At 45.2% G+C, this 20243-nt stretch overlaps 1 protein-coding gene, 1 long non-coding RNA gene and 1 other non-coding gene across 4 annotated transcripts; 2 read left to right on the top strand and 1 right to left on the bottom strand.

Annotated features, from left to right (window-relative positions):
• On the top strand, positions 1978-2058 carry TRNAL-AAG. Its single transcript has one exon. It is a non-coding gene; the product is annotated as a tRNA-Leu (tRNA).
• LOC8060925 lies at positions 8713-12306 on the top strand. The gene is made up of 3 exons (XM_002445740.2): positions 8713-8865; positions 10636-11911; positions 12015-12306. The coding sequence occupies exons 2-3, from the start codon at positions 10636-10638 to the stop codon at positions 12047-12049; spliced, it is 1311 nt and encodes a 436-aa protein (XP_002445785.1). The 5' UTR covers positions 8713-8865; the 3' UTR covers positions 12050-12306.
• LOC8060582 lies at positions 16120-18726 on the bottom strand. 2 transcript variants are annotated; one of them, XR_002455450.1, is made up of 4 exons: positions 18569-18726; positions 17128-17200; positions 16868-17024; positions 16120-16338 (listed from the first exon to the last, which is right to left on the bottom strand). It is a non-coding gene; the product is annotated as an uncharacterized LOC8060582 (long non-coding RNA). The 2 variants fall into 2 exon arrangements; XR_002455451.1 differs by lacking the exon at positions 16868-17024.

Genomic DNA, 20243 nt, shown 5'->3' with positions numbered 1-20243 from the left:
CTCGTGGTGATGATCGCAATACATTAACATAGTACTTCGCTTGGTGATCAGACGATAAAGAGTGGACCGCCTTTGTAGGAAGCTATAAGAGGATAGCTATGACATGCCTAAGTAGAACAATCCCACCAAGTGTCAAGCTCGATGTTATTTAGTTTAGTTAATGTGTGAAAAAATTAGGAAAAGATCGCAGTGTCTTAAATCTTGAGCATAGTAGTAGTATGTAGCTCTTGGTACATCAAGAGTATTTTTTTTAATTTGTAATAACGACAATTGGCACCGTTTCCATTAGAAATGACCGTTTATTTGGTACTCCCTCTATTCCAAATTGTAAGTCATTTCAAGAATCTTGAAGAGTCAAAGCATCTCAAATTTGACCAAAATTATAGAAAAAAATACAAAGTTTTGTGGCATCAAATAGATATACTATGAAAATATAATTAATGAAGAATCTAATGATACTTAGTTGATATCATAAATGTTATGATCCTACCATATAAATTTGGTCAAACTTGAAATGCTTTGACTCTCCAAAATTCTTAAAATGATTTATAATTTGTAATAGAGAGATACTACTGTAAATATGTGCTCAAAACAGATACAGCCATTAAAGATCTGAGATGTGGCACAAGATCATGGCATGTTCACCCCAAAAACCAAAAACTTTTCAAGATTTCCTGACACATCGAATCTTGCGGCACATGCAAAAACTAATTACACAGTTTGCCTATAAATCACGAAATGAATCTTTTGAACATAGTTAGTCTATGATTGGATAATATTTATCAAATAAAAACGAAAATACTACGGTACCGAAATTCAAAACTTTTTCGGAACTAAACAAGGCCTCGGGTTGTCTGTGTGTATATGTGTTCAATACATTCTTACATGCTTTCTGGTCCTTTTTGTGGTAGGTCTTCCTTCATATGAAAGCATCAATGGTCAGTACAAGAACGGATTGCAGAATGAAAGCATCAATGGTTGCTAACACTATTCAATTAACTGAATGGATTGCAGTTTGCTGTAGTGAGCACTGACTGCATGTCTCCACTGCCTGTTATATTGTGAGCTGTTGCCTGCTTCATCACATTCTGCATACTAGGAAGTTATGCGTGACAGGTCATCACAGTTTGCATGTCTTCACTTGTGATTTTGTATAAATAAGAAGGAACTTCTGGTTATTATTATTTTTTTTGTGTGTGTTATTGCGGTGTTGTTTTTCCTTCTGAAAATAGCGAGCCCGGTCCAGGCAAAGCCCACCGCGCGTGGACCTGCCGCCACATGAACCACACGGTCCACCAGGCCCAAGCGGGTGCAGGCCCGTCTGTTGCTGCGTGCTTGTCAGCCCAGGCCCAAAACGAGGTGTGCGTGTGCCCCGTCCCGTGGGCCGTGGCTCTCTTCTCCCGTATGTGCATGCTCTCATTCATTAGCAAAGCAACTCAAACAGGCTAAGCAGCCGTACCCGTACATGATGCTTTCAGACTCGTATACCGGTCGTGGCTAACATTAGAGAATGTAGTTGGACCCAAATTTCAGTTAAAAAGAAAATTAAAAAATTAGTTTTATGGTGTTTAGTTTTTTTGTTAAAGAAAAAAAAAAAGAATGACATCAAAGAACCCGGGCAACTGCTAGTAGAATATGTTGGTGGAAGGTTTCCACTAGCTAGACTAATGCTAACCCATGCATCTAATCAATTGATACACAACAGAGTATTTAACTCTTGATTAAGTGTTTTTTTGCGTTAAAAACAGCATTTCTGATCATCACTAAAAATTCGTGAAACAACAACGGGGATGAGCTCGTAGTGGCCACACTACGACGAGCTCAGAAATGCTGTTTTTAACGCAAACCTATTTACGTAGTCTTGAGTTAGAGTTTCATAGTTCACGTAGCCACGACGAGTTTGATAGTTCATACTGCTGACTTTGAACTATGAAACAATGTAACAAAATTATAACTTAAGACTATTTTCAACAAAAAGTTGAGATGGCCGAGTTGGTCTAAGGCGCCAGATTAAGGTTCTGGTCCGAAAGGGCGTGGGTTCAAATCCCACTCTCAACAGAGTTTTTGATTTTTTTTGTCTTTTTTAGTGTTTTTTTTCTGTAGGCTATTTTGAATTTTTTTTGTCCTTTTTTAAAGCTTTTTTTCCTGTAGGCTGCAGTGAACGATAAAAAAACATCTCAGAAGAATTTTTTATTTTCTTTGTCATTTTTAAAGCTTTTTTCTTCTGTAGGCTGCAGTGAGCGAGAAAAAAAAACATACATTTTTATTTTTTTTTTCTGTAAGCTATTTTTAATTTTTTTTGTCTTTTTTTAAAGCTTTTTTTCCTGTAGGCTGCAGTGAACGATAAAAAATATCTGAAAAGAATTTTTATTTTCTTTGTCATTTTTAAAGCTTTTTTCTTCTGTAGGCTGCAGTGAGCGAGAAAAAAAAACACACGTTAATTTCTGAGAGTAAAAGCAAGTATAGTAACGGGTTCTAAGCTGGCTAAATACTGAAATAAAAAGATAAGAGAGGAGAGAAAAGAGAAGCAGACTGCAAACTTACAGTCAGCTTAAGCACAGAAACCAAAAAAACTTTATAAAAAAGATATGGGTCATATGTTAATAGTGAATAGCTAAATATTATATAGATACAGTCAGCTTAAACAAAAAAACCAAAAAACTTTATAAAAAAGATACATGAGTCATATATTAATAATAAATAGCTAACTACTATATAGATAAGCTAAAAATCCTTAAGTGAAATGTATTATTATCCTTATTCTAATAGCCTAAGAGAGAGCCACGATAACGTACGTGTCGACGACATCATGCATCATAAATAATCCACGTCGTCTCGATTCTAGAAGAAAGCAATGCCGGCTGGCCGTAGTAGGTGTAAACTCAACAATTCGTTATCTCTTATAATACTAAACTACACTTACTATTTCTCTTGCCATATAAAATGTCTATATTAACATCTACTTGAACATACTACCAGCATATAACACATTTAACTATCTCGCCGTATAAAGTGTCCACATCAACATCCACTAATAAATCTAACTAACACATATCATTATGTTTTCATTCAAACTACTCACGTTAGCTAACTATATTATTTATTAACATATATTGCTAAATTACCAATACATACATATACATCTTCCGATTCTTAATGATTAACACTCTAACATATTCATATTTCTTCTTTGTACAACGACAACATATGGAAATCCTTCTCATTATTATTATAATAGAACTCCTGTCTGCCTTGCTTCCCAAGGTACTCTCTCCCCTTGCACGCATCCGATTGGTTAGGTTCATCATAAATTAAAAAAGTTTGGTTTTGAGGATCAATTACTAAGAACGTGTTTGGTTGGAAATGTTAATGTTTAACATGTATTGTAGTATTTTGGTTTTATTTGGTAATTAGTATCCAATCATGGACTAATTAGGCTCAAAAGATTCGTAAAACAAATTTCATCAAACTATGCAGTTAGTTATTTTTATATATATTTAATAATTCATACATGTGTCCAAATTTAATATGATAGAAGTTAAAGTTTATCGATACAAACCAAACGGAGCCTAAGGTCAGCCTTAATAGTGTTTCATCATTGTTTCAAGAACATTAAATATACTAATGTATCACTATATTAATAAAAAGAGAGGTGATAAAAGTTTTATAGAAATAGAGAGAGATTTATGGGGATAAAACTCTTTTATACTATTTACAAAATATAGGTATGTAGAAAACTGTGTTATGAAACTACCATCAGGCCTAAGTATTATTCATCCCCTCCTCGATCTTGTCTGCCGGCCCATTTTTATGATTTGACATCGTTATTTTGACCAGCCAGCACGCACTGAGCAGGATCAGGAAGCAAGCACGCGCACGTTAATTTAGTTAATTGGATCCGTCCCATTATAAATTTACCCTTTTTTAAGTACACCATGTCATTATTGCTATTTAAAAAAACTATGCCGTTGCTATTATAATTATTTAATACATTATTATGGACGCATAAAGTCATATTAGATCCCTTTTCAGAACCCCTAAAGCCAATGTACTTTTTATATAGACACTTTTGCCCCTGCTAGTCTCCCTCTGTCCCACTCTAAGACACACCGAACCCACTTGTCATCCCTCTTCTATCTACTTTTTGGCTCGCTACACTGCAACACCGCGAGCCACAGTGTCCCCACCGACTAGCGTGCCTCCAGCCTCCGCCACTCCCTTGCCGTAGCTGAGCAGTTGCCGTCCCCTACAGCAACGCCGCACGCCCTTGGATGGCACCACCCTGCCTCAATCCCTACCTCCACATCCACCACATCCCGCTTGCAAGTTGGCGCAATACCGCTATAAGCCGGGCACTGCTAGCGCCCGGTCGTCCGGACGGATACGCGTGTCCGGACGCTCGGGCCTACACTCCGTCTCCCCCCCGCGCGCGTCTGCAACCTGTGCCCACCCATGTGGTTCCCGCACCGTTTGGACCCACCTTGTGCTGCCCCGACCCGCTCGCACCCCTCCGCTGCTCATGCGCATACACGCAATTTTGAAAGATCCTTGTTTGGTTTTGGTAATTGAGTGACAACTTAGGTGGACTAATTGTGTTTATGTGAGCTACACAGGAGATTAGTCCACATGTGATTATGTGATGATGAAGGAGCTCATTGCATATGAGACATGACATGGAGTCATGTGACCAAGGTGGCGAAGATCAAGATGAGGCTTGGTTTGATAGACCGGTTGCAAGAGTGAAGGGCAAGTGAGAGGCTTTGAAGCGAGGGACCACGTGTTACGGTGAAGCTTGAGCAAGACTTGGCGCCGATGGACCGAGGCAATGGTGAAGAGCAAGTGAGGTCAAGATCGATGAATCAATACGATCACGTGATGATATGAAGTGGATCACATCATTTGATGATTGGTTGATGCATGTGTTGCATCAATCTCGGAGGAGATGAAATAGAATGCGCAAGGCAAAGGTATAACCTAGGGCATTTCTATTTCACCGGTCATAGGTGTGTAGAGAAGATTATGACTAGATTTAGGATAGATGGCCATACTATCAAGAGGGGCAAACTTGTTTGCATATCGGTCATCTAGTGCCACTTGAGCAATCCAACTTTGCATACGTGTTAGGATCAAGTGGCGTGACAAGTTTGAGAGGCTAACTCCTTTGGGAAATTGTTTGAAAAAATACTAATACACTTGCTCATGGTGGTGTACACTTGGTGGTGCTAGCACATTTACAAAGGAGGTGGAATTCCTAGGGTAGAGAGGGGTTTGGGTTCCTCTCTCCCTCCTGCCGAGCTAGCTCGGTGGGATTCGGCGCTTTTGAGAAAATTAAGTGCATATTTTCTATTGCGCCGGTGGGAAATTTGGAGAAGTCGCGGGCACACACCGGACGCTGACCTTAGCGTCCGGTGTGCTGTCTATGTCTGGCGCTATTAGGGTTAAGCACCGGACGCGGGCTAGTCCCTATGTGTGCGTCCGGTGTGACGTAACTTCAGTGGGTGCTTTTGACTGAGAGCACCAGACGCTCAGGATGCGTCCGGTGCTGCGAGTTCGGTGACCCTACATTTTGCAAACCTCTCTGAGTAAGGGACCAGACGCTCAGGAGTGAGTCCGGTGGTGTGAGTCTGGTGTGCGAGCGACTTTGCAACCCTCTCTGCGCACGGGGCCGGTGTGCACCGGATACGTCCGGTGTGGACCAGCGTCTGGTGTGGCTGCTTCAGGTGCGCGCGCGTGCTAGTCGTTGGCGGTAACAGTCGAGTTCAAACGGCTAGTGACGTGGCTGTTTTTGGAGCACTGGACGCACTGTTCCAGCGTCCAGTGGCTCCCTGGAGTGAGTTCGGTGCTCACGACTTTTGCCTAGTAAAGAGGCAACGGCTAGTTTAGCCCTTGGGGCTATAAATAGAAGTGGTGGCCGGCCTTGGCTAGTGTTGAGCACCCTTGGGACTTAGTGTCTATGCTTAGGGAGTGCTAGTGAAGCCTCTAACTCACATAAACTTGATAGTGATCATCCAATTGTGTGAGTGAGAGATTCTAGTGCGTTGCATTGAGAGATTGCATCAAGTGGCACTAGGTGTTCGTGTTGCAAGCCGGTGGTGCTTGTTACTCTTGGAGGTTGCCACCTCCTAGACGACTTGGTGGCTTGTGACTTCGTCGAAGCATGCAAGGAGATTGTGCGGTGCTCTAGAGAAGAGATTATGAGGGGTACGGTGCTCACCTCGCGGGGATCGCGAAGAGCAACTCTATTGGATCATGCGTGTCATTGAGCTACCTCACTTGTGGGTAGGTTCTTGCGGTGTCCTAGTGGGGATGAGGTTCGTGTAACACCTCTTAGCCGTCGAACCACCAAGTGTTGGTCGACACAATGGGGATGTAGCTTGGTGGCAACCAAGTGAACCTCGGGAGAAAATCTTCATGTCAACATTGTTCTTCCCGTTGGTTTGCAAGTCCCTAACACAAGCTTGTTCTTACATTCATATATTTGTGCTTGTGTAGTTGCTCTTGTAATTAGTTAGCTTGTGTAGCTTGCTAGTTACCTTCTTGCTTGTGTAGCTAGAAGTAGTTCCCCTTGTGTGACTAATTTGGTTTGTGTAACCTTGTTAGTCACATTGCTTAGTTTGTGTAGCTAAGTAATTTGCACTCTCTAGTTTGGCATTGGTTGCCTTGTTATTGAGCATTGCTAGTGAGCTTAGGAGCTTTGTGCTTTTGCTTACTAGTTGTGTAGGAGCTCCCCGGTCTTGCAAAGTACTAGTGGCATAGGTTTGTGTGACCTTGCTCCTAGAATTGGTTAGGTGAGCTCTTGCTAAGGTAGCACCTTGCTTGCTTGTTTAGGATCTTTTCAAGGTGCTAGAGAACTTAGATAGAGGGGTGTAATCTTGGCTAGACCGATAGTTTTAATTCCGCATTTGTTTCGGTTAGCCGGCACAATAAATTTTAGAAAGGACTATCCACCCCCCTCTAGTCCGCCATCTTGACCCTTCAAGCCTACGGCTGCGGCGGGTGACTACAACAGGTGGTTAGACCAACATCCAGAAGAGAGGGGGTGGGTGACTACAACAGGTGGCTAGACCAATATCCAGAAGAGAGGGAGAGGCGATATATGCTTAGTCGGTGCTAAAAGGAGGAGGGAAAGACAACGAGGCGAACATGAGGGAGCAGAAAAGCGAAGACAAGGATGCAACACTCGATCTACTTTTGAAACATCCAAATGCAACATTTTCAACATACGTCTGAAGGCAGATGAAACATATAAAACTTGCATCTGAAACACACTATTTGCAACACCAGATATACTTCTGAAACATCTATAGATGAAACACTTACAACATTAAGTACGAAACAACTGAAACACTCGAAACATGCTAATGAAACACTTGCAAAAAAACAAAATAGAACTGAATGAAACATACTACTGCAACAACATAGAAGAACTACTATAACATGAGATTGAAGCAACTGAAACCATACTACATCTCAAAAGCACTGCTACTGCAACATTGCGATGAAGAAGTTGAAACATCAAAAAACATATTATTGCAAACAAGAAAAGAACAACAGCTGAAACATTATGCTGAAGTAACTGAAACAATGAAACATCATGAACATATTATTGCAAACAACACCGAACAGACTGTTGCAACAACATGGAACAACCACCGCGACATAAAATTGAAACAATTGAAAACCATACTGCAACATCTCAAGCAGTACTACTGCAATATCAACTGAAACGTACTGCAACATCCGAGAAACTCACTACATCACAGATAGATCTGACCACGAGAGCTCGTCGAAACCCTAGCCACCGCCGCAACCTTAGATCCAGAGCGAGGAGGAGGAAGAGGAAGAGAAGGAGGGTTCAGATCGAGATAAAGACCCACCTACCTCACTGAAATCTACTGCCAGAGCCCTCATCTCCGATGGCGTGGAGGTCACATGGGGGAGGAGGGAGGCAGGGATGGTGCGGCTCGCTAGAAGCCGCTGCCGTCGCCCTCCTCTTCGTGTGACATGGAGGTCGGAGGGAGGGAAGAAGGGAGGAAGGGAGAGGGAACAAGCGAGCTGGATCTTACTGTGCCTCCGTCTTGATGAGCAGCAGCGAAGGCAGCGCAAGCAGTAGCAGAGTGGAGCGAGCAAAGATGGAGCCATGACGCGCAGAGAAGAAAGTGACGAGTAGGCGTCGAGCGAATGGATAGGAAGTCAGGAGGCGTGTCGGGTCTCTTCGTTGTTGGTTCACGCTCGGTGGAGTGGGTCGTCTGATGCGGATGGACGCTCTAGAAGTAGCATTACCGCTATAGGCCTAGCATATCTCAAACATCTACAGAGTTACAATGACGATGGTACGATTTCTTAAATAGTAATGGTATGCTTTAGAAACAATAAAATTATATAATAGTACAGATCTAATTAACCCTTGATTTATTTGCACGAGTGAGGCGAGGAGTGTGATAGCCTCTCGCAAGAGGAGACCCAACGTGTCGACATCGACCAGGGACCCCACACCGTCGGCCGTGTCCTCTCCCTTTCTAGAAGCACCAAATGTACATGCAAATCTGCAATGCACGTGTGGACTCGACGTGCCACTCCGATGCGATGCCGCCGCGTTCATTATCTCAAAAAAAAATCCTTTTGTGACCACCAACGACGCCTCTCTATCTCTCTGTCCAAAGCAAACGTCTTACGTCAGCACTGTCGTAAGCACACCATCCTCCTCCTCCTCCTCCCTTTATATAAAACACACAAACTCACAGACAGCAAGAGAGGGCTGCCTGCCTATCCATCCAATTCCATTCCATCCCGGCGGTGCCGTCCCCTCCCTCTTCCTCTTCAGCGCAGCGCAGGAACTAGCTCAGCTCGCAGCTCCATCGGCCGGTATGTGCGTTGTCTCCGATCGTCTTCTTCCTCCTCCATGCATGCTGCCGCCTCCATAGCCTGCTCTGCTCCTGCTCCTGCTTCTCCTTCTGTTACAGGCTATAGCCTCTCTCTCGGTTCCATTCCATTCCATGCCATCCCCCGTCTCCCCCGGCCCCTTCCCATGCATATGCATGTTCCTTCATATGAATCCGTTTCGTTTCTTTGGATTCCCCACTGCCTTGCTTAATTTGCTTCCCAAGATGTATTATTGTGTATAGAGATAGATACTATTATATAATTACTGATTCCTCTGATATGCTAGTACATGTATAAACCGTTGCGCCCGCGACTACTGATTCACAAATTAAAAGTGAGAATTGTATATTTTTTTCCCCCTCCTAAGATGGAGTGACGAGTGAGTATGTATGTATCATCATGTCATGCATGACCTCAGGTTTTCGATTCCTGCGACCTATTCTTCTCACACTACAGTATATATTTTAGTTCAAAAGTATATACTCTACATCCTAGCTAGCCGGCTGCTTTAATTTATCATTGGCAAACCACAAGTGGCATAATATATAAGTATATAGCTATATAAGGTTATAATAAGGTTTGAGTGGCCGACATTTTTATTATATATATAAGCATGTACGTCTAGGCGATGAGAATGTACAAAGAAATTTTGCCATACACAGCTGTTCCACGATGTGACTGTCATATATAGTATTTGTTGTGCTTGCTTATGGTTTACTACCTGTTTGTTTTCTTCCTCCCTCGTGCTTATTAATATATACCACCATTGCTTAATTAATATATATATATTAATATATATCAAATAGCACAGCTTTGCGCTTTCCCAAGACTTTTTTTTAAAAAAAATATGGTCAAGCTGCAAACCTGTTTGTTTGGTTTTTCAAAAAGAAAAAATAGCACAACAGATGGAGGGAATCGTCAGGCAGGCATTGTTCCTAGTTTTTTTTAAATGGTTGGATTGGATCGGATCGTCTAGTCACATGCATGTTTTGTGCCTGTGTGTTTGTTTGTTACTGTATACTAAAAGTTACAGCTATATATGCCTTGTTGTCCTCTACTCCGTACTGTTTTACTGTATTTGTTCAGTTCAAGTGTCAGGAAATCTCTCATTCTTGATTCGGAGCACAATATAATAATCAGAGTTGAGTGTCCATGACCTCGTTATAAGGTCTTGTTTGGATCCCGCAGATACATTACTAGTAGTTATCTACCAATAATTATCTTTTTTCGATTCAAATAAATATAAATAATAGACTAGCTAATTGTTAGCTGGACGCTATGACCAAATCATTTAATAATAGTTAATATGTAGAGAAATAACGGAAACCTGCTAATAATTGTTAGCTGGCTGCATCCAAATACCCTCCAGATACAGTAACAGGTAATTAACGAATCCAAACACAGGAGTTTCTCAATCCCTTCCTGTTTCAGACCTATCTATTAGCTACTACTCCTAGTAGTCTTCTAAGAGAGAGCGTGCAGCTTACAGTTAAACTTTAGACAGAGGGGCTGCAGTAGACAATAAAATTTTCAAACTGTATGTACTCAGAAATTAATTTTCAAGGTCTAGCATTTTTTTTTTTGACAAGAAGGTCTAGCAGTTGATTTCAGCTACAACAAGAAGTAAAATTCTCTGCTGATCCAACATAACAAAGCAAATAGTTCTTGAGCCATCTGCTTGTTCTTATTCATTTTTAATTCGCCTACTAATCCGATAATTAATATTATATATACGGTGTCATTAATCTCCAGATGGTACAGTACAGTGTTGACAAGATGAAGACCTCCCTCTTCCTTCTGCCGCTGTTCGTCGCACTCCTCTCTGCAACCAGCCCTCTCCCATCAGCTGATGCGCTGAACGTGAAAGGCCGCCTGGTGAAGTCCAAGACGTTCCTGTCCCCGCCCATCTTCCTGCGCCCGGGCGACGTCGCCGACAAGATCTACTACGACATCGCCTTCCCGAGAGGCCACCTGGCGTTCAAGAGCTTCAACGGCGAGGTGGTCGACGAGCACGGCGTGCCGGTGCCTCTCCACGAGACGTACCTCCACCACTGGGTCGTGGAGCCCTACTACGCGGCCAAGGACGCCTCCACCGCGGCGGCGGAGGGCCGCCCGCGGATGATCCCGGCGAGGAACTCCGGCGTGTGCAACCACACGCTGGGGCAGTACTACGGGCTCGGGTCCGAGACCCGGCGCACCGCCACGTGGGTGCCCGACCCTTACGGCATCGAGATCGGCGACCCCGACGCGGCGCCGGAAGGGTACGAGGAGCGGTGGATGCTCAACGTGCACGCCATCGACACGCGGCGCGTGGTCGACAAGCTCGCGTGCACCGAGTGCCGCTGCGACCTGTACAACGTCACCGTGGACCAGTACGGCCGCGGCATCGAGGACGGCTACGCCGGCGGCCTGCGCTGCTGCTACGACGAGACGCGGTGCGCGCTGGAGGAGCGAGCAGGGCTCCTCGTGAACGCCGACGAGGAGGCGCCGCCCAGGAAGGTGTTCCTGCGCTACACCGTGATGTGGCAGGACTGGAGCGACGCGGCGGTGCTGCCCGTGAAGATCTACATCTTCGACGTCACCGCGTGCAAGGTGGAGTACGACGTGGACGAGTGCGCCGCCGGGAACGACAACGGCGGCGGCGGCGAGTGCGTCCACGTGCAGACGGCCACGCAGGTGCTGCCGCGGGGAGGCGACGTCGTGTTCGGCGTCGCGCACCAGCACTCGGGCGGCATCGCCGCGTCCCTCCACGGCGAGGACGGGCGCCTGCTGTGCGAGTCGACGGCCACCTACGGCGACGGGGAGGAGGCCGGGAACGAGGCGGGGTACATCGTCGGCATGTCCACGTGCTACCCGAAGCCGGGCGACGTGAAGGTGCGCGACGGCGAGGCTCTCACCGTGGTGTCCAGGTACAGCAGCGAGCGCCGGCACACGGGCGTCATGGGCCTCTTCTACATCCTCGTCGCCGAGCAGCAGGTGCCGGCTGACGGCAAGCCGCCGGGCCTGTGCTTCAGCTTCCCGGTCTCATGTGAGCAAAAACTCTTGCGATCTGAAACTCCGCAATTTTCACGACATTAATTTGGACATTTGATTTCTTATGTTCTTGTCTCTTCCACACCAAATATTTGCAGGGTGTCTACCGTCATGGCTGTCGAGCAACATGTGAGAGCTCTTTGTTGTTGAATGGTTATGACTAGTAGAAATAAACAATGTTCTAGTAGCAAGCAGCCAAGCATGCAGGCCATTGATGAGTCGTCGTGCTATATATCTTGAAAGAACCATCAGCAAGAGTCTCCTTTGATAGATGCATGACTTGTATGCGTTTGTATAACACACTATAGTAAGCTGGGTTTTGCAGATGTACAATCTCTTGTACAAAAAACAGAAATAAATATAATGAGATTATATACATATATCCTAGCATATGCTCCGTATATACTTTGTGTACCCATGCATATGATGATGTAGTACTGGACGATATCTCTTGCTAGCGACACCTCGTCAGTAATGGAAAAATGGCCTTTGCCGAGGCAAAAGCGCTCGGCAAAGCCCTCTGTGTACTCGACAAAGGCTTTGTCCATAGCGTGCAAGCAAAGCAACGGTCAGTCTACACTATATGTCTACTCATACTATTACTGTATATAATCACCTCGCTCCTGTTGGGTATTGGAATGATCAAACAGATGACGTGCACAACCGGAGAAAACGAAGCCGGCCTTCAGTTGTTGGGTTTTCCATGCCGTATTGTTGCCTATAGTAGATCGTTGTCGCGGGAGAAATTTTACAGTGCTGACGACGAAAGTGCCTTTGTTGTCAGAGACTCGGCCATCAGTCCATCGATCACCATCCGATCGAGTTATCTGCAAATTCTTTAGTTGCATTGAACGCGACTAGTAGCCAAATAAAGCGGCATCCGGGTTTTGACATCTTTATTCGTTAGGCCATGTTTCGTTCCCAATGTTAAATTTTAGTCCCTAACATATTAAATATTTAGACACATATATGAAATAATAAATATATACTATTAATTTACGAAACTAAAAACAACTAGAGAATAATTTGTGTGATGATTTTTTTAAACATAGTTAGTTTATAATTGAACACTAATTACTATAATTACAAATATATTATAATATCTATTAAACTTTAATACCACAAACCCAAACATCCCTTACCATTAGTTTGTCAAACTGACTATCGCCCCCATGCATGTCACCGTTCGTGTGCACACGTACGTACCTTGTCCGAACCCTGAAAATTGTTCCCAATGCGAAGGCGTCGTCTGCAAAGGTTGGTAGACAGAGACAGAGACCGGCAACTAGGCAACGTACGTGGTGGTGTAAAATTGGCTTCCTCGCCTGAAATGAAACGATTATTGGGCACGAGTCCTACGACGACTTGGCCTTGTTTAATTCCTAAAAGTTTTACAAAAAATTTTAAGATTTTTTGTCACAACAAATCTTGCGACACATGCATATATAGAGTATTAAATATAGATAGAAAAATAACTAATTGCATAATTTATCTATAATTTACGAGATAAATTAAATCTTTTGAATCTAGTTAGTACATAATTAGTCAATATTTATTAAATACAAACGAAAATACAATAGTGTCAATTTAAAAAAAATTACAACTAAACGAGGCCTTACGAAAGAGGGGAAAACGTAGAGAGGAGGCGGGTTTGATTCGTCCAGTGGCTTATCGTAATACATGTCTTGTGACATCATGAGTATAGATTTTTACTTTCAAAAAATCGATCGTATTTGTCGCTTGTTGAAATCTTATATATCCACTAGTTAATTTGATACTCTTATGGTTACTATATCTTTTTTAGTCCAATTTGTATTTTATTAAAAAACGATTTTTTTTGCCCTAGTCTACACTCTTAATTGCTATTTATCTAGGCAACGGAATTAGTGCAAACTAATCTCCCCTGCAAACTGTGCAAACTTTAATCTGGACCACAGGATGTTGATCCAAGGGGGCACATGAGAGAGCTGGAAGGAGAGATTTTGTAAAAGTGTGATTAAGAGCGGACGGTTAAGTGCAAAATTACTCAATCTCTTTGCGCCCCTTGGATCAACATCCTGTGGTCCAGATTAGAGTTTGCACAGTTTACACGTGAGATGAGTTTACACTAGATCCGTTGCCATCTATCTATGCATAAAAGTTCATTTAAACCCTCATCAATCCACTCAAAATTAGCTACGGAGCTTGAAGTAAGAGACTCTCATTTTTTCGACTTGAAGTAAGAGACTTAGGAGAGGCCAATAGTGTTAAACTCAAAAGAATGCTAATACTTAAGCTTAACAATCTCCGACTACTCCAAATGAATTTAGGCCTGTTCAAGCGCGCCAAGTTAGGTTAGATCGATAAGGTTTTGATCGGGCCAAAGAAAACCTGATTATTGGCTGGTCCAATCCTAGTCTGTCCCAACATTGGGCAAGATTTTTAGCGCACGCCCATTCGTCCATCAGGTCAAGCAATAGTGTCCAATTTTCCTATATCAGTTCTGGCGGTTTTCGTAAGATCGGATCTGCTCCGAATCCCCGTGATAAAGTTCATTGCATACTCCTTGCTAGTTCAAAAAAAACTTTTCCCCCGGCCCAAAGAAATTAAGATGACAAGTGAAAGACGTACGACCTAAAGCAACCCTCAATTCAGCAGCGTGTGAATTAACGTCAGCACTGAGCTCATAGCACGTAACAATGCCTCCTCTCGATCAGTCAGAGGAGACAAATTAACTATATATTGCATGATCTAGTATTCTAGACCAGTAGTGCTACAAAATTGAAGGACACTTTTCAAAACACACACTTGAAATAAGAAAACGTCTCCAGCATAGTTCAGAACACTTTCCGTTCGTCTTTTGACTTTGGCATTACTGTTGGAGATCTAAATAGGTCAGCATGCACTCTGATTAATTCTTGCACCACAAGGCGATCTATCGATGATATCTACAGGAAGAACAGTAGTGTCAATTGTGTAAGGTTTCACTTTGATTTTTAAAACAGTATATACTAGCAGATCATGCATGTGCGTTTGCCCGCCATACTTTGATCCACCATGAGTAGATGTATAGATGTATCTTTATTTTTTCATCCACTTAGGGCCTCGTTTGAATGCGCGTGTATCTATCTCAATCCACATGTATTGGAGTGGATTAGAGTGGAACTTAGTTTAAATCTACTTTAATCCACTTCAACATATGTGGATCGAGATAAATACATGCGCATCCAAACAAAGCCCTAGAGAGTTTCTTTGCATATATATGTACTCCTTCAGGCCTTGCAGTACAAGCCGGCCTGTTGGCATGCATCTCCCCCGACGAGCGCCATGATCGCGATCGCGCTGGGCAGTGAGATGTCCGCCGGCACGGCGCCATCCGTGCCGAGGACAGCGTCACCATGCATGAGGGCGGAGCTACGTTGCTTAGTGTGGTTGCGGCCGCACCCATGCAAAATTAAAAAAAATACTAAAAAAACTTAAATTTTTATTATATTTGTATCTATATTTTATAGATCTGTACACCCAAAAGATAAGGTGTATTCTCTCGAATTTAATCTAGCTCCGCCACTATGACACCATCAACAATTCAACACAGAGTCGGCCGTCAGGGTGACCTGCATCGCCGGACGTCAAGCGGGTCACCGTACCTCCGACGACCATGTCTTGCCCAAGCGGTGCCCGGAGCCCCGTCAAGCCAATTCAGGCCTCGTTCGGCACCACCGTATTGGTGTCAGACCAGTATCTCATCCAGGCCAGGATCGAGTGGATCCTGGTCAGTCACTAGAACCCGATGCTTCCTCCGTTTTCTCTCTAGGAATTAAACCGGCTGTTTCAAATGCACTGTTCGGTTCAACCGGCCAGGATTGAAAACTGGGATACAGTGAAACAGCCAGCCAAGATTCATAACATGTTCAATAGATAAGCACAATATGACTTTAATATTCAAAACTAACATCTGACTCTTAATAACAATTTCTGCCCTAACAAAGTTATGATCATAAAAAACAATAATTGATAATTTTTTTTTAGAATTGACTTCCATTCAAGGACAATTGATGAAAACCTTGTCAAAATCTCAGCTGACTTTAGCCTTACATTTGCAAACTGTCAAGATGGTAAAAGCAAATTTTTTCCTGGCTACTTGCACGGCGTGATCACCGGCTCAAAGGCGCACACATGTGCATGACCACTCATCTTTTTCCAAAAAATGTCTACGGTCACTCAGACTCAAAGTGCTAATATTATGTTTAAACTTGAAATGCTTCCTAGATCCAAAATATAAATTACAAAAATACCCAAAGGCAACATCAACCAGATCAAAACTCCATTAAATGCAAAAATCAAAAAAGAACGTAATCTAGCCTTCCAATACTCCACTTAATCGTATGAAGCAAAACAACAAGCTCCCAGCAATATCTTTTAAGAACTGTCAAAGCCATGTGCCTGCAGAAACCAAATGTATTAACTTAATTGACCAAATGACTTATAGGACAGATGATTTGCAAATAGAGTAGTAATTTAGTAAAACTCATCCATTTACTTGTGCTGCTGACCGACTATTTTTAGCTAAATATAAGAACAAGTATTGGTCTTAGCACAAGTGAAGTCTTTATTTATGACAGGAGCATATCTCAGCTTTCGATCTTACTATGGAAGGACAGCATAATTGGCTAACAACAAACATATCCCTGACTAGAAATACATCTCTATAGTCCAAATCCTCTTACTAGCAACTCAACTATCAAAATATTCTCATCTCTAAAGGTTGAACAGGGCTAGAAAGTAGTACTGTCCTTAATTTGTGACAACATGTATAGAAGAAACCCAATTTCTCCTCCATAGTGATCCTAGTATCAACAACAAGCCTTTTCCTTCTAAGGTAAGTTGCCAAATCTCTAAAGATGTATGGTTCCATCCTAAATGCAACTTGACAGTTCTTGACATGTCCCTCGAGGAGTCTACGAACTTTAACCTCGCCTGTTTCTTCCGAAGTATGGCGTTTCCTCCTTTCTCCCCCTCTAACAGAACTCATAAGATATAAGGCAGGGAAAATAAATAGCATCATGTCATCATCTTCCTCCTCCCTCCTCTTTCTAATGCGATCTCGCAGTGATAGACTCATTGTAGAACTGAAGCATATAATTTTATAAAAAAGCTAAATATTATTAACCATGTTATATAAAAGCTAAATATTTTGACAATGTCGTATAGAAGATAAATATTAAGGAGTACCTTCTGGAGTTGGTACTGGATCCCAAGAAGGCGGAGGTTCACCTTCCCCAACTCTAAATGGTGGAGGAGAGATCTACAAATGACAAGAAACAATTTTTGAGTCAAATAAGAGTTTATTCTGAGCCAAATAACAAGAAACCAACGCTGAAATAGCTGATAATTGAAGCGACGTGCTAAGCCAAGTTGAAATAGCTGATAATTGAAGCGACGCTGCAGGGAGCTACGCCACACTTCTCTACAAGAAACCAACGCTGAAATTGCTGATAATATTACAATCACATAGGAGTATAGAACAGTAAAACATTCTTAAGCCAAGTTGTTGTAACATGTTGTGCTGATGCATGCAAACTGCAAGTAGGTACTGTACACTCCTAACAAAAACACGCCAATGGTAAATAAACATGCTGCTACGTAGTAGTGCAGTCAGAGGTAACCACACACTATTATATGCTGTACGTAAGCAGGCTGATAAGCTCATTGGCCAGGGAAATTGGGAAAAGGCATCTCACTTTTCACGGACCACACGGATTAGGAAGATGCTGTCAAGCTGAAACACTGCTACGACTGGTAACAGTTTTGAGAGTTAAACTACTACTAGCGGTGTGATTGGTGAATGCCTGAATGGTGATGCCCCAACTAATGCTCTCGATCTCAAGAATTTGACACAGCAAGGCCACATCCGCTCCTCTCTTAGTTATTAGAACAGAAATTGGATCTCTCTGAATAAAGAAACAGAGGGAAAGATAAACAAATCCGATCCGGAGGACCAGTATATATGTTGTTGTTCGGAGGCCATGGCTGCTTCCCCTGTCCTGCTCGTCACCGCTGGGCTCTGCCTCTGCGCGTTGTTGCTCAGAGCAGGGGAGGCGGCGACGAGGGGAGGAGCAGCGGTGGTGGAAGCAGCAGCGTCGTCGGCATTCCGCAGCAGGGCGACGGACCCAAACATGGAGGTGAAGTTCGACTTCTCGCCGTTCCTAATCCAGTACAAGAGCGGCCGCGTGCAGCGGTTAATGGGCACGACGTTCGTCCCGGCGTCCATGGACTCGCGCACCGGGGTGGCCTCCAGGGACGTCGTCGTGGACCACAGGACGGGCCTCGCGGTGCGGCTGTACCGGCCGAGCCGTCGCCCCGTGGCCGCCAGTGGCGGAGGCGGAGGCGGGAGGAGGCTCCCCGTGCTCGTCTACTTCCACGACGGCGCGTTCGTGGTGGAGTCGGCATTCGACCCCGTGTACCACAACTACCGGAACGCACTTCGCGGTGCCGCGCCGAAGGAGCTGGCCCGCCTGTGGAGCCTGCGGGTGCTCGACCTCAGCGCGAACGCACCAAGAGTCGCCGACGCGCGCGTCGTCGCCCAGCGATCAATCGCAACCACCATGCCCAAGATCCAAGAACCCTAGAGGAGGGAGAGAAGACGAGGACGAAGGGGAGAGCGAGGGATCACCGGCGAGAAGGACGAAGAAGGGGAAGGACGTAGGGTTGGAGTCGGTCGCGTCGCCGTCGTCTCGCACCGCCCCGCCGTCGCCGCCGTCGCCTCCACTACGGCCTGCAGCTGCGGGGTCTCGACTGCTCGTGGTGCTCGACTGCGCCGTCTCAGGCCTGACTCCGTTCCGGAGGGTAGGAGGTCGGGCTTTGTTCCAGGCGTGGAAAGGGGTGGAATGGCCAAACCAGGCCAGATTTCTTTCCTGGGCCAGCCCAAACCGAACGACAAGTTGAGGCGGATCTCGTTTCAAAACAGGCCGGTGGCAATCCACACGGATTGAGCAGCGAAACGGGCCATTCCGGCCGAAACGAACGAGGCCTCAGTCAGTGGTTCGGCGTTGGGCCTTCGTTCCAGCCGCGTGCTCTGGATTTGGGCCCATTGATGAACAGCCAGTGAAGGCCGAGGACCATCAAGCCCAGACCAAAGATAGTACATACACGATCTTAATGAGACTGTTTGCATGCGAAGCCTAATAAACATCATCATAATAGCGGCCTCAAATCGTGATTAACACCAGCTGGTTCTATTCAGACGAGGAATAGTACCACCTTGCACGGTTGGCAGGCATAGAGCTGGTGAGGTGTGTATCAAAGAAGGGACATGACTAAGGAATAGTACTCATAGATATCGTTCGTAGCGCAGCTATGAGAGTGTTTGGTTGCCTGGCTTAGCCCTTAGCCAGGCTTACATAATGCAATTTGGGTCTGTTTGGTTCCCTGTAAGGCCTGCTAGCCAGGCTTGTGGAAGCCCAGTCCGAGCCAGGCTTGGCCTAGCGCCCCGGCCGCTCGTCTCACCTTCCGTGTCGTCTCACCTCCCGCACCGCCGCCTCCTCCCGCCGCGTCCTCCCGCATCACCGCCACCTCCCGTCCGCGCCTCCTCCCGTCCGCGCCTCCTCCCGCCGCGTCCTCTCGCACCGTCTCACCTCCCGCGCCGCCGCCACCTCCCGTCCGCGGCTTCATGGTGATGGCCCGCCGCTGCTCCTCGTCGAGGTAGTCCATGAAGCGGAGCCGAGCGGCGAGCTTCGGGTGGAGGAGCTTCGGCCGACGCGCGCCTCCTCTTCTCCCCTTCGTCCGCGGTGGAGGAGCTTCGGGTGGAGGAGCTTCGGCCGCGCGCGAGACCTCGTTACTCAACCCGGATCTCGCCGACGCACGCCTCCTCTTCTCAACCCTGGATCCACTCGGCGTCGGTGTTGTCGCACCACGGCTCTTCCAGGAGGAGCCACCCGAGCGGCACCCGCACGGTGGCCATCGGCGTCCTCCTCTTCCGGGCATCTGGGAAGGCGTCCTCCACCGGGCATCTGGGAAGGCACCATCGACATCCCGCACGCGCGGGATGGAGTCATCGACGGCGACGAAGGTGAATCTGTCCTCCTCGTCCATGTCACGGGCGGTGGCAGTGGCACAGCATCGATAGCCATGGCCAGGGAGTTCGTATGCCACAGCGCGGTGGAGATTCTAGCGGCCGCTCACCAACTGTTCGATGTAGTGTCTCAAAGAGGTAAAGCTACCAGAACAAGGAAGAGGTAACTGTATTTAAGCTGAGCAGACAACCAAACATGATCAAAGCAATCCAGGCTTAGCTAAGACAAGTGAACCAAACAACTGCCTCTTGCATTGGGAGAGCCAGGCTTGGGATA

Source organism: Sorghum bicolor, chromosome 7 (genome assembly GCF_000003195.3).
Source record: "Sorghum bicolor cultivar BTx623 chromosome 7, Sorghum_bicolor_NCBIv3, whole genome shotgun sequence".
NCBI lineage: Eukaryota > Viridiplantae > Streptophyta > Magnoliopsida > Poales > Poaceae > Sorghum > Sorghum bicolor.
Note: the sequence above shows the minus strand (reverse complement) of the source record. Positions and strands in the feature narration are given on the sequence as shown.